General features: G+C 54.9%; 1 protein-coding gene across 1 annotated transcript; it reads left to right on the top strand.

The window, feature by feature from the left end:
* The first annotated feature begins 1764 nt into the window (after positions 1 to 1764).
* On the top strand, positions 1765 to 11959 carry S1PR5 (sphingosine-1-phosphate receptor 5). The gene is made up of 2 exons (XM_060181718.1): positions 1765 to 2018; positions 10288 to 11959. Exon 2 carries the CDS (start codon positions 10315 to 10317, stop codon positions 11515 to 11517), a length of 1203 nt encoding a protein of 400 aa, XP_060037701.1. The 5' UTR covers positions 1765 to 2018; positions 10288 to 10314; the 3' UTR covers positions 11518 to 11959.
* Positions 11960 to 13754: the final 1795 nt, after the last annotated feature.

Here is a 13754-nt window from a genome sequence, read left to right as displayed (position 1 = left end):
AGAGATAAGTAGAGAATGAATTCCCCCAACCCTCTTTGCTCTGATCTGATGTCTTGAGACAGCCATCATTTCCCACCTACTCTCTGTTGTCTGAATACATCCGGAGGGGTTCAGGGGTACAGCCCTCTGATTCTCCACGCAGCAATAATCCACATCCTTCCCAAGGACCCAAAACTGCTCAGTGAAACTGGGGAAGAATGGGAGAAATCAGGGAGGGCTTCTTTGAGGAGGCGACCCACTTGGCAAACTGAGGGGCCAAAGGAAGGGAGTTCCCGACCAACTGGATAGTTCTGGGGGACCATGTAGGAGGCATTTAGCCTTTTCTGAGCTGCAAACTGGGTGGGGCAGCCCCCGTGGGTGAGGAGGGTGTTGGCAGCAGAACCAGCCAGGTTGGTGTACCAACCAGCCTGGGCATGCCTCTGCAGGCTGGCAAATTGCAGCAGAACCGCCAAAGCGGGGTGCCCTGCAGAGACCAGGTTTGGCCCCTGGGAGCTGGGGTTGGGACTGGAGTTGGAGAGGCTGAAGTCTATGAGGGTTGATTGAGGAGTGGGAGAAATATGGGAGGCTTCCTTGAGGTGACCCACTGGGAAAGACTTGTTGGGGGGATGGTTGGGTTGGGAAAGGGAGTTTTAAGGCTAATGACCCTCCAGAATCAGAAGTCTGGGAGTGTGGGAAGGAGTTAGGCTGAGGGGGAGATGACTGAAGTTAAGGAGGACAGGCAGCTCTGAGGGTTTTTACCCTGAAGGATCTTAGAAGCCATGGGAGAATTCAGAGCAAGGTATAATCTCTTGGAGACTTCCATGCAGGAGCCAGGGGGCGGGCCCCTTGGGGTCCCAGTCTGGGGGGTTCAGGGCGGAAGAAACCCAGGAGAGGGTGCAAAGCACACAGCCCAGAAAGTGTGAAATAGCTACCTTGGGTGGGAGTGCAACTTCCCTTCTCAGAATTGGAGGGGGGGTGTTGAAACCCTTTTGAAGCTCTCGCTCTGTGCCTGGCTGCCCCGCTGCCTTTGGGGGATGGGGTGAGGGAACTCTTCAGGGTGGAGGACTGTGGACTCAAAAAAATTCCATCAACGACACCACCACCACGCTGGTCTCTCTGATTGCATGCACCACATCGACTGAGAGTCCTGGCGATGCCCAGAGGAATAAGCCTTGGCCTTCCCCCACACACACACACACACACTTCCCAGCCCCTCCTAAGCGCCCAGGACACCCACAAACTGCCTCTCCTCCATAGGAACTGTAGCTCAAGAGACAGTTGAAAGGAACAAATCACTTTTTTTTCCCCCAGCAATGGGAGGTAAGGTGGGGGAAAAGAATCGGGAGGGGGGAACCCACTGGAGTTGTAGCCTCCTTTCTGGGGAGGGGGAAGTGGGAAAGGTCGCACCCCAATCCCCAGTCCTCCTCGCCCCTCCCCCACTCGCCATGGTTCTGGGGGTGCAGCGGGGCGGGAGGGGGGAGAGGGAGAGGAGGCGGGGCCTACCTCCCACGTGGGGGCGACGGGAGGGGACACCGGCTTAGGTCACCCCCCCTTGGCTGCAGACCCCTCCTGAGAGGCGCTGTCTGGGACCCTGGGGGTGACCCCTACCCTACTCCCCAAAAAAGGACTCAGAAGAAAGGGAATTGAGAAACTGGGGGAGACAGGACACCAATTTATTAATCCAGGACCCCTAAGGCGGTGGGTGGCACCCATGGGAGGGTGGGGACCGCCCCGGCCCCCTGAGAACCGGCCCTCCTGGCTCGGCCCTCTGGGAGCCTTCAGCCCTGACGGCGCGGCCCAGCCCCGGGGGCGCGGGATCTCGGTGCCAGTCTGCGCCGGGGCGCGCTCGGGGGCGCGGCGGGTGGCACCGGCTGGCAGCCGCGGGCTGGGTGCCCGGTGCCCCCGAGGGAGGGGGTGACTGCTAGCTCCAGCCTGGCCCTCCCCGCTCCCTTCACCCCCCCCCAGCCACCCGCCACTCCCCGCCTGCATTCACCTCCACTAAATCAGCACAGGGCAGCGCGATTTTGGGGGGCCCGCTGGTGAGTCTGCAACTTGGATATTTTTGGGGGGGCACGGTGGGGGAGGGTCCCCCTTACTGGGATTCCCTATGACCTTGGGCAGATGTGTCTGGTGGGGGGGGGGGGTGTTGAGCCGGAGAGAGAAAGCCAACAACACCCAAGCCTACTTTGGGGGGAGCTGGCTAACGTCAGGGATGCCCAAAAGGCCGCCTTTGCTTTCTGTTTGGGGCACGGGGACGGGGGCATCCCTGCCAGTCTCTCTCTCTCTCTCTCTCTCCATTCCCACTGGAGAAAGTATAAAGTCTGCTGTGAGTCTGAAGCCCACCCCCAACTGTCTCTGAGGCAGAGACACCAGCAGACCTGCTTCACGGTTTCTGAAACTCCCCCCACACACACACCACCACCACCCCCCCCCCCCCGGCAGGTGGGAAGGAGCCGGGATTCGAACTAGGACACTTGCATGGCTCCTTGCATTTCGTACTATACATGTTTAACCCGGTGCACTACCGCCTGGCCCCGCAAACACTATTTTTAAAAAATATTTTTACGGGAGTCGGGTGGTAGCCCAGTGGGTTGAGCACAGGTGGCGCAAAGCACAAGGACCCGCGCAAGGATCCCGGTTGGAGCCCCCGGCTCCCCACCTGCAGGGGAGTCGCTTCCCAAGCAGTGAAGCAGGTCTGCAGGTGTCTGTCTTTCTCTCCCCCTCTCTGTCTTCCCCTCCTCTCTCCATTTCTCTCTGTCCTAACAACGACGACATCAATAATAACTACAACAACAATGAAAAACAAAGGCAACAAAAGGGGAAATATATATATATATATATATATATATATATATATATATATATATATATATATATTTTACCATATGTATTAGTGTGGTTGGGTAGAGACAGAGAGAACTCGAGAGGGAAGAGGGAGGCAGAAGAGAGAGACAGAGAGCCACCTGCAACACTGCTTCACCATTTGTGAAGCTTCCCCCTGCTGGTGGCGGACTGGGGGCTCGAACCCAAGTCGCTGCACATGGTTACAGCTGGATCAGCCACAGCCCAGCCCAAGTTGGAAAACTTGATGCCTCCCGAGTGCTTCTCTCCAGCCTCAATTTCCCACATTGGAGATGGGGATCGAGAGAGAAGTTGGAGAGCATGGTAGAGGGTAGGACGTGGCCCAGGGTTCGAATCCCAGCACCACTTGGGGGTACCATGGACAGCACCATAGGAAGCTATGTGGATGATGGAGCAGAACAGTGACGTCCTACTCTCTCTTTCTCTTTGTAATTTTTTTTCTTCAGTGTGGGAACCATGAATCCACCACTCCTGGAGGGAATTATTTCCCTTTTCCATTTTGACAGAACAGAGAGAAATTCAGTGGTCTGGGAGGTAGCACAGTGGATAAAGCATTGAACTCTCAAGCATGAGGTCCCAAGTTCAATCCCTGGCAGCACATGTACCAGAGTGATGTCTGGTTCTGTCTCTCTCTCTCTCTCTCCTCCTATCCTTCTCATTAATAAGTAAATAAAATATTTAAAATAGAAAGAAAGAAAGAAATTGAGAGGGGAGGGGAGATAGAGAGGGAGAGAAAGGGGATGTGGGGGTGGCGTTCCTGGTTGAGTGCACATGTTACAGTACACAATGACCTGGGTTCAAGTCCATAGTCCCCACCTGGGACTTCAGGTGTTTCTGTCTCCCTCCCTCTCTCCCTCCCCTACCTTCTCAATTTCTGGCTATCTCTATCCAATTAATAAAGGTACTAAAAAATTTTTAAATATTTATTTTATTTATTTATTCCTTTTTGTTGCCCTTGTCGTTATTATTGTTGTTGTCATTGTTGGATAGGACAGAGAGAAATGGAGAGAGGAGGGGAAGACAGAGAGGAGGAGAGAAAGATAGACACCTGAAGACCTGCTTCACCGCCTGGGAAGCAACTCCCCTGCAGGTGGGGAGCTGGGGTTCGAACCGGGATCCTTATGCCAGTCCTTGTGCTTTGCGCCACCTGCGCTTAACCCGCTGCGCTACAGCCTGACTCCCGGCACTAAAATTTTTAAAAAGAGAAGGAGAAAGAGAGATACCTGGGCAAAGCACACGTGGCTCAAAGCTCAAGGACCAGTGTAAGGATCCCGGTTCGAGCCCCCGGCTCCCCACCTGCAGGGGAGTCGCCTCACAGGCGGTGAAGCAGGTCTGCAGGTGTCTGTCTTTCTCTCCCCTTCTCTGTCTTCCCCTCCTCTCTCCATTTCTCTCTGTCCTATCCAACAACGACAACAGCCATAATAACTACAGCAATAAAACAACAAGGGCAACAAAAGGGAATAAATAAATAAATGAATAGATATTAGAAAGAAAGAAAGAAAGAAAGAAAGAAAGAAAGAAAGAAAGAGAAAGAGAGGGACCAGGTGGTAGGGAAGAGGGTTAAGTGCCCATAGCACAAAGCACAAGGACCAGTACAAGGATCCTGGTTCGAGCCCCCGGCTCCCCACCTGCAGGGAGGTCATTTCACAAGTGGTGAAGCAGGTCTGCAGGGGTCTATCTTTCTCTCCCCCTCTGTCTTCCCCTCCTCTCTCCATTTCTCTCTGTTCTATCCAACAACAACATCAATAACAATAATAATAATAACCACAACAACGCTAAAACAACAAGGGCAACAAAAGGGGAAAAAAATAGCCTCCAGGAGCAGTGGATTTGTAGTGCAGGCACCAAGCCCCAGCAACAACCCTGGAGGCACAGAGAGAGAGAGAGAGAGAGACAGAGACAGAGCCTATCTCTGGCATATGTGATATTGGGGATCGAACTCAGGACCTCAGGCCTGAGAGTCCAACGCGTTAGCCACTGTGCCCCTCCTAGACTACAACTGTTAATAATTTTTAAAGGTTTGCTTATTTTCCTTGTCATGTGAGCTTCATCAGAAATTTATACCGGTATGAATCCGCTGCTTGTGGTGATCTTTTTTTTAGATAGTGGGTGAAAGGGAGAGAGGGAGAGAGGGAGAAAGAAGGAAGAGAGATCCCACAGCCCTTCTCCACAGTTTGTGAAGCCTCTCCTTTGTATAGTTCTCCCATGTGGTGGCTGGGGCGTTTGAACCCATGTCCCAGTGCATGGCCAAAGGTGTGCTGTATTGGCTGAAGCATCTCCTGGTTTATTAATTCATGAGAGAGAAAGAGAGAGGGAGAGAGAGAGCATCTCTCTGGCTCATGGGTTGTTGCTGGAGATTGAACTCAGGGACTCATGGTTTTAGGCTGAATGTTCTAGTCATTATGCCATCCATTGGGTTACTGAATTAATTAATTAATCAGTTAATGAATTCATTCTCAAAGCCCTGCTCAGCTTTGGCTTCTGGTGCTGCTGGTGCTGCTGGGGATGGAACCCGGGACCTCAGAACCTGAGACAAGAAAGTCTTTTGCAGAACCGTTGCGCTGTCTTCCCAACTCTATATCTTTATATTTCTTTTTTTTTACATTTATTTATTTATTTTCCCTTTTGTTGCCCTTGTTTTTTTTTATTGTTGTTGCAGTTATTATTGTTGTTGTTATTGATGTCATCGTTGTTAGATAGGACAGAGAGAAATGGAGAGAGGCAGGGAAGACAGAGAGGGGGAGAGAAAGACAGACACCTGCAGACCTGCTTCACCACGTGTGAAGCGACTCCCCTGCAGGTGGGGAGCTGGGGGCTCGAACCGGGATCCTTGTACCAATCCATGCGCTTTGTGCCACGTGCACTTAACCCGCTGTGCTACCACCTGACTCCCATCTTTATATTTCTTTTTTAAATTTTTATTTACTTTATTTTAATGAGGGAGATACAGAGAAAGAGAGGGAAAAAAGAGAGAGAGAGTGACCTAAACACTGCTAAACTCTACCTTATGGTGGTACTGGGGATTGAACCTGAGATCTCAAAGCCTCAGGCATGAGAGTCTTTTCATAACTATTATGCTATCTCCCCACATCTAACCCGCTGCACCACTGCCTGACCCCCCACCCCCAGCCCTATTTTTATATTTCATGGGGATAGGGAGATAGATAGCTTACTCAGTAGAACCCCAGGGAAGATAGGGCAGGGCTGTGGGGTCTCTCCTCTCAGCACCCTGCACAACACCCAGGGAGCCCATGGAGGGTGGACAGGGCTGTGGGGTCTCTCCTCTCAGCACCCTGCACAACACCCAGGGAGCCCCATGGAGGGTGGGCAGGGCTGTGGGGGTCTCTCCTCAGCACCCTGCACAGCACCCAGGGAGCCCCACGGAGGGTGGGCAGGGCTGTGGGGTCTCTCCTCTCTCAGCACCAGGCACAGCACCCAGGGAGCCCATGGAGGGTGGGCAGGGCTGTGGGGTCTCTCCTCTCAGCACCAGGCACAGCACCCAGGGAGCCCATGGAGGGTGGGCAGGGCTGTGGGGTCTCTCCTCTCTCAGCACCATGCACAGCACCCAGGGAGCCCCATGGAGGGTGGGCAGGGCTGTGGGGTCTCTCCTCTCTCAGCACCCTGCACAGCACCCAGGGAGCCCATGGAGGGTGGGCAGGGCTGTGGGGTCTCTCCTCTCTCAGCACCCTGCACAGCACCCAGGGAGCCCCATGGAGGGTGGGCAGGGCTGTGGGGTCTCTCAGCACCCTGCACAGCACCCAGGGAGCCCATGGAGGGTGGGCAGGGCTGTGGGGTCTCTCCTCTCTCAGCACCCTGCACAGCACCCAGGGAGCCCCATGGAGGGTGGGCAGGGCTGTGGGGTCTCTCAGCACCCTGCACAGCACCCAGGGAGCCCATGGAGGGTGGGCAGGGCTGTGGGGTCTCTCCTCTCTCAGCACCATGGACAGCACCCAGGGAGCCCATGGAGGGTGGGCAGGGCTGTGGGGTCTCTCCTCTCTCAGCACCCTGCACAGCACCCAGGGAGCCCATGGAGGGTGGGCAGGGCTGTGGGGTCTCTCCTCTCTCAGCACCCTGCACATCACCCAGGGAGCCCATGGAGGGTGGGCAGGGCTGTGGGGGTCTCACCTCTCTCAGCACCATGCACAGCACCCAGGGAGCCCCATGGAGGGTGGGCAGGGCTGTGGGGGTCTCTCCTCTCTCAGCACCATGCACAGCACCCAGGGAGCCCCATGGAGGGTGGGCAGGGCTGTGGGGTCTCTCCTCTCTCAGCACCATGCACAGCACCCAGGGAGCCCATGGAGGGTGGGCAGGGCTGTGGGGTCTCTCCTCTCAGCACCATGGACAGCACCCAGGGAGCCCCATGGAGGGTGGGCAGGGCTGTGGGGTCTCTCCTCTCTCAGCACCCTGCACATCACCCAGGGAGCCCATGGAGGGTGGGCAGGGCTGTGGGGGTCTCACCTCTCTCAGCACCATGCACAGCACCCAGGGAGCCCCATGGAGGGTGGGCAGGGCTGTGGGGGTCTCTCCTCTCTCAGCACCATGCACAGCACCCAGGGAGCCCCATGGAGGGTGGGCAGGGCTGTGGGGTCTCTCCTCTCTCAGCACCATGCACAGCACCCAGGGAGCCCATGGAGGGTGGGCAGGGCTGTGGGGTCTCTCCTCTCAGCACCATGGACAGCACCCAGTGAGCCCCATGGAGGGTGGGCAGGGCTGTGGGGTCTCTCCTCTCTCAGCACTCTGCACAGCACCCAGGGAGCCCATGGAGGGTGGGCAGGGCTGTGGGGTCTCTCCTCTCAGCACCATGGACAGCACCCAGGGAGCCCCATGGAGGGTGGGCAGGGCTGTGGGGGTCTCTCCTCTCAGCACCATGGACAGCACCCAGGGAGCCCCATGGAGGGTGGGCAGGGCTGTGGGGTCTCTCCTCTCTCAGCACTCTGCACAGCACCCAGGGAGCCCATGGAGGGTGGGCAGGGCTGTGGGGTCTCTCCTCTCAGCACCATGGACAGCACCCAGGGAGCCCCATGGAGGGTAGGCAGGGCTGTGGGGTCTCTCCTCTCTCAGCACCCTGCACAGCACTCAGGGAGCCCCATGGAGGGTGGGCAGGGCTGTGGGGTCTCTCAGCACCCTGCACAGCACCCAGGGAGCCCATGGAGGGTGAGACCAGCTGTGGGGTCTCTTGTCTTTTTCTCTCCTTCCCCTTCTCCTTCTGTTTCTCCTCCTCCTCCTCATTCTCCTTCTCTTCTCCTTTCTCTCTCTCTCTTTCAAAAAGAGTGAAAATATTGGCAAGGAAGCCTATTCACACACATGCCAAGCCCCCAGCACTGCAAAAAAAAATATTAGGAAAGGGACTGGGAGATGGCTCAGCTGGTAGAGTACACGCTTAACTATGGACAAGGAAATGGGTTTGAGTCCCCAGGCAGCACATGGGAGCACCATGCACAGGAGAAGGGCTCATCATCATGCCCAGGGACCCAGGTTCAAACCCCCAGTCCCCACCTGCAGGGGGGAAGCTTCCCGAGTGGTGAAGCAGGGCTGCAGGTGTCTCTCTGTCTCTCTCCTTCTCTATCTTCCCCTCTCCCTTCTCAATCTCTGCCCTAGCCAAACGAAGGAAATAAGCAAAAATTTTAAAGTAAACATCACCGGACTCCACTGTGAGTGAGTGAATGGTGCAGGCACTGATTCCCAGAGATAATAAATATTAATTAATTGATTCATTAAGTAGCCTCAGAGGGGGTGCAATGGATAAAGCATCGGACTCTCAAGCCTGAGGTCCCAAGTTCCATCCTTCTCTCTCTCTCTCTCTCTTTCTCTCCCTCCCTCCCGTGAATAAGTCTTTAAATTTTAACTAGTTAATGAAATAAAAACGGTGGAAGGCACAATTTTCTCAAGATTCTGTGAAGGATGAAGGGTCTGGGCAGGAGAGAGTCCTGCCTGAAGGGGGCAGGGGAGGGGAGCGTATACTGTGTCCCCCCGCCCCCCGCCTGAGTGTAGGTGGTGGTTGTGAAACTGTGGTCTGGGCCCCTGAGACCTTGTCCCCAGCAGTGAATGTGTGTTCCTGTATGGGTCACCTGCATGTGAACTTCTTATACTCGCGGGGTGTAATTGGTTGATAGTTTTGTTTTTTTTTAATGTAATACGATTTTTTTTCAAATATTTTATTGGTTTTACTTTAATGACAGAGAAAGTTACAGGGAGATACAGATGGATACAGAGAGAGAGAGAGAAGGGATCTTGCTCAGCTCTGGCTTCTGGTGGTGCAGGGGATTGAACCTGGGACTTTTGGAGCCTCAGGCAGGAGAGTCTCTGCAGAAACGTGATACTGTAGATGACGCTGCCTGTAGACACTTTCTTATACTTTATACTTTTATTTATTGGGTCATGACAGAGAGAAACTAAGATAGGAAAGGGAGAGACAGAGAGAAAGCAGACAGACACCTGCAGCTCTGCTTTGCCATTCGTGAAACTTGCCCCCCTGCAGGTGGGGACTTGGGGCTTGAACCTGAGTCCTTGCTCCTGGTAATAACCTGTGTGTACCACAGCCCAGCCTCTCCCTGCATGCCATTTTTTCTTTCTCTTTTCTTCTCCTCTCTCCTTCTGTCTCTCCCTTCCTCTTTCTCTCCCTCTCTATACATCTCCCTCTCTGGTTTTCTCTCCCTCTCTGTCTCTATCTCTCTTTCCCTCTATGTGTTTCTCACTACCTCTCCCTCTCTGTGTGTGTCTCTATCTCTCTCTGTCTTTCTCTCCCTCTCTGTCTCTCTTTCTGTCTCTCTCCCTCTCTTCCTTTTTAAAAATATTTATTTACTTATTCCCTTTCATTGCCCTTGTTTTATTGTAGTTATTATTGATGTCGTTCTTGTTGGATAGGACAGAGAGACATGGAGAGAGGAGGGGCAGACAGAGAGGGGGAGAGAAAGACAGACACCTGCAGACCTGCTTCACTGCCCGTGAAGCGACTCCCCCGCAGGTGGGGAGCTGGGGGCTTGAACCCCGATCCTTATGGCGGTCCTTGGGCTTCGCACCACCTGTGCTTAACCCGCTGCTCTACAGCCTCACTCCCCCTCTCTTCCTTTCTACCTCCCTCTCTCTTTCTTCCTCTTTTTCTTTTTTCTTTTAATACCAGAGCACTGCTCAGCTCTGGCTTCTGGTAGTGCGTGGGATTGAACCTGGGACTTCAGAGCCTGAGGGATGAGAGTCTCTTTGCAGAACCATTATGCTATCTCCTCGGCCCTCTCCTCCTTTCTCTCTGTCTCTCCTTCTCTCTATCTCTCTATATTTCTCTGGCCCCTGCCCCCCCCTCCACACACACACACACTCAGGCTACTAGGGAGTGTGTTACAGGAAGTGAAGCCCCCATTTCCCCGGGGGGGGGGTCCCGCATCGTGGGGAGGGTGCTGGGAGGGTGAGGGGCCTGACCCCCTTCCCCCGTCTCCCCCTCCCACTCCGCAGCCTCAGGGTCCTGTCGGGGGGCGCCCCATGGAGACGGGCCTGCTGAGGCCGGCGCCGGTGAGCGAGCTGATCGTCCTGCATTACAACTACACCGGGAAGCTTCGGGGCGCCCGCTACCAGCCCGGCGCCGGGCTGCGCGCCGACGCGGCCGTGTGCCTGGCGGTGTGCGCGCTCATCGTGCTGGAGAATCTGCTGGTTCTGGGCGCCCTGGGGCGCCACCCGCGCTTCCACGCACCCATGTTCCTGCTCCTGGGCAGCCTGGCCCTGTCGGACCTGCTGGCCGGCGCCGCCTACGCCGCCAACATCCTGCTGTCGGGGCCCCTGACCTTGCGCCTGTCTCCAGCCCTGTGGTTCGCCCGGGAGGGCGGCGTGTTCGTGGCGCTGGGCGCGTCCCTGCTCAGCCTCCTGGCCATCGCGCTGGAGCGCCGCCTCACCATGGCGCGCAGGGGGCCACCTCCGGGCCCGTCCCGTCGGGGGCGCACGTTGGCGCTGGCGGCCGGCGCCTGGGGGCTGGCGCTGGGCCTGGGGCTGCTCCCTGCGCTGGGTTGGAACTGCCTGGGGCGTCTGGAGGCCTGCTCCACCGTGCTGCCCCTCTATGCCAAGGCCTACCTCCTCTTCTGCGTCCTGCTCTGCCTGGCCGTGCTGGCCACCATCTGCGCCCTGTATGGACACATCTACTGCCAAGTGCGCTCCAACGCGCGCCGTCTAGGGGCCCGGCGTCCGGGGGGCCCCCCTGGGCGCACCCCTCGCTCGCTGGCCCTTCTGCGCACCCTCAGCGTGGTGCTGGTGGCCTTCGTGGCCTGCTGGGGGCCCCTGTTCTTACTGCTTCTGCTCGACGTGGCGTGCCCTGCCAGGGCCTGCCCGGTGCTCCTACAGGCCGACCCCTTCCTGGGCCTGGCTATGGCCAACTCGCTTCTGAACCCCATCATCTACACTCTCACCAACCAAGACCTCCGCCACGCACTGCTGAGGCTACTCTGCTGTGGCCGCCGCCCCCGAGGGGCAGGACTTGGATCCAGCGCCCCTCGACGGGAGGGGACAGTTGGCGCTGGCCCAGGGGCCTCGGGAGCCCTGCACCACTGGCTGACTCCCAGCTTAGACAGTCGCTCCAGCCGCTCAGGGCGCTCCTCGCCACAGAGAGACATCAGCGGGGACACCGGGGGGCCTGGGGACCCCCCCACCACGACAGTAGCGGCTCAGACTCTGGCGCCCACCCCCACCAAGGACTGAGTTGTGTCCTGCTGCTAAGAACTGCCCTCCCCAAACTTCCTTCTTCTTTTTATTATTATTATTATTATCATCATTATTTTATTTTGGAAATGAAAGAATTTACAAGAACAAGAGGGGAAAATACACAGTAAGAGAGATGACAGAAAATGCAGATTGGGGACACATCCTTGCCCCCCTGGGATGCTCACATTGAGGGTGATGGAGCTTAAGCTGTTACATCAAAGTGACCCCGATTTGAAGGGGTGGTGTCCCCATGTCGCATAAGCTGGAGAGAAGTCATCCTGGGACTTACACCCTTACCCAGCAAAAGGAACAGCATTTGGGCACCAGGGCATGGCAGGTGCAAAGGCCCTGAGGTTGGTGGCTGCCAGGGGTTTGATTTAAACGCCTGGTTTTTTTTTTTTTTAACTTTATGTATTTAATCTGATAGGACAGAGAGAAATTTAGAGGGAAGGAGGTAGAGACACACACACAGAGAGAGAGAGAGAGAGAGCTGCAGCCCTGCTTCACCACTTGTGAAGCTTTCCCCTTGCAGATGCGAGCTGGGAGCTTGAACCTGGATCCTTGTGCATCAACCAGGAGTGCCACTGCCCAGCCACAAGCCTGGTATTTTCTGGAGCAGGCATGAGGGTGATGAGGAGAGACCAAAACAGGAAAATGAGGGTCTCTTGAGTCTGGGGGTGACGGCAACTTGATTTTTTCCTGTGCTCTCTGGGCAAGAGGTTGCCATAGAAGGCTCTAGGTAGATGTCTGACCTTCTTCAGCTGGTCCCATCTCTTGGGGAGAAGGTGGAAGGGTGGCTGAAACTCCCAGTTCAAGCAGCAGGTGTCTCTCTGTCTCTCCTTTCCTATTTCCCTGTGTCCTATCAAATTAAAAAACAAATGGGAAAAAAAATGGCTACTGGGAGTGGTGGATTTATTATTTTATTTTTTATTATCTTTATTTATTAGCTAGGGACAGCCAGAGATCGAGAGGGGAAGGGGGCGATAGAGAGGGAGAGAGAAAGAGAGATACCTGCAGCCTTACTTCACCACCTGCAAAGCTTTCCCCCACTACAGGTGGGGTCTGGGGGTTCAAAGCTGGGTCCTTGTGCACTGAAACATGTGAGCTCAATCAGGTGCACCACCACCTGGCCCCGGAATGGTGGATTTGTCATGCAGACACCAAGCCAAGCCTCGGTGATTATAAAAAAAAAATTGCATATTAATAAAAGAGAGGAGGAGGGAGTCGGTGGGTAGAGCAGCAGGTTAAGTGCACGTGACGCAAAGTGCAAGGACCGGCGTAAGGATCCCGGTTCGAGCCCCCAGCTCCCCACCTGCAGGGGAGTCGCTTCACAAGTGGTGAAGCAGGTCTGCAGGTGTCTGTCTTTCTCCCTCTCTGTCTTCCCCTCCTCTCTCCATTTCTCTCTGTCCAACAACAACGACAACAATAATAACTACAACAATAAAGCAACAAGGGCAACAAAAGGGAATTAAAACACACACACACACACACACACACACACACTTTAGAATCCAGTGCTTTATCTACTGTATCAACTCCTGGGCCACTAAGAACAGATTCTTAGCTATGGCTAAGAGAATAGTCATGCTAAGCAAAGTCATAGATAAGCTTTCTTTCTCTCATTTCTTTGTTTCTTTCTCCAGATCCCTGCTCAGCTCTGGCTTCTAGTGGTGCATCTAGGGGATCTAACCCAGGACTTTGGAGCCTTGGGCATGAGAGCTTTTTAGCAGAATCATTATGCAACCCCCCCCCTTCCTCACTCTACAATCTTCTAAGGCAGATTTCCTCAATTCCAAATGGACACAAAATTCCAAAGAACTTCCCCCACTCATAATCTCCGCTGAACCCCCAAATCTAGTGACACAGGACTGGTGTCTGGCTTCTCCTGAGGGATAAGGCCAGGGGTCTGCATTGGTGGGAAGGCAGGGGGACTCCACTATGAGGTTGTTTGTTTGTTTGTTTGTGTGTTTGTTTGTTTTACCAGAGCACTGATCATCTCTGGCTTATGGTGGTGTGGGGAATTGAACCTGAGACTTTGAAGCCTCAGGCATGAGAGTCTCTTTGCATTATCATTATGCCATCTACCCCCACCCCCTTTTTAAAAATTCTTTAATATTTCTTACTTAAGGGGCGAGGCGGTGGTAGCACACCTGGTTGAGCGCACACATTATAGTGCACAAGGACTCAGGTTCAAGCCCCTTGTCCCCATCTGCAGGGAGAAAGCTTCACAAGTG

Source organism: Erinaceus europaeus, chromosome 23, assembly GCF_950295315.1.
Source record: "Erinaceus europaeus chromosome 23, mEriEur2.1, whole genome shotgun sequence".
Classification (NCBI taxonomy): domain Eukaryota; kingdom Metazoa; phylum Chordata; class Mammalia; order Eulipotyphla; family Erinaceidae; genus Erinaceus; species Erinaceus europaeus.
The sequence above is the reverse complement of the archived record's forward strand: the minus strand, read 5'-3'. Positions and strand labels throughout refer to the sequence as shown.

Bases quoted from the DNA above. Each gene is read 5' to 3' on its own strand.
- S1PR5 (XM_060181718.1), top strand. From the start codon at position 10,315: ATGGAGACGGGCCTGCTGAGGCCGGCGCCGGTGAGCGAGCTGATCGTC.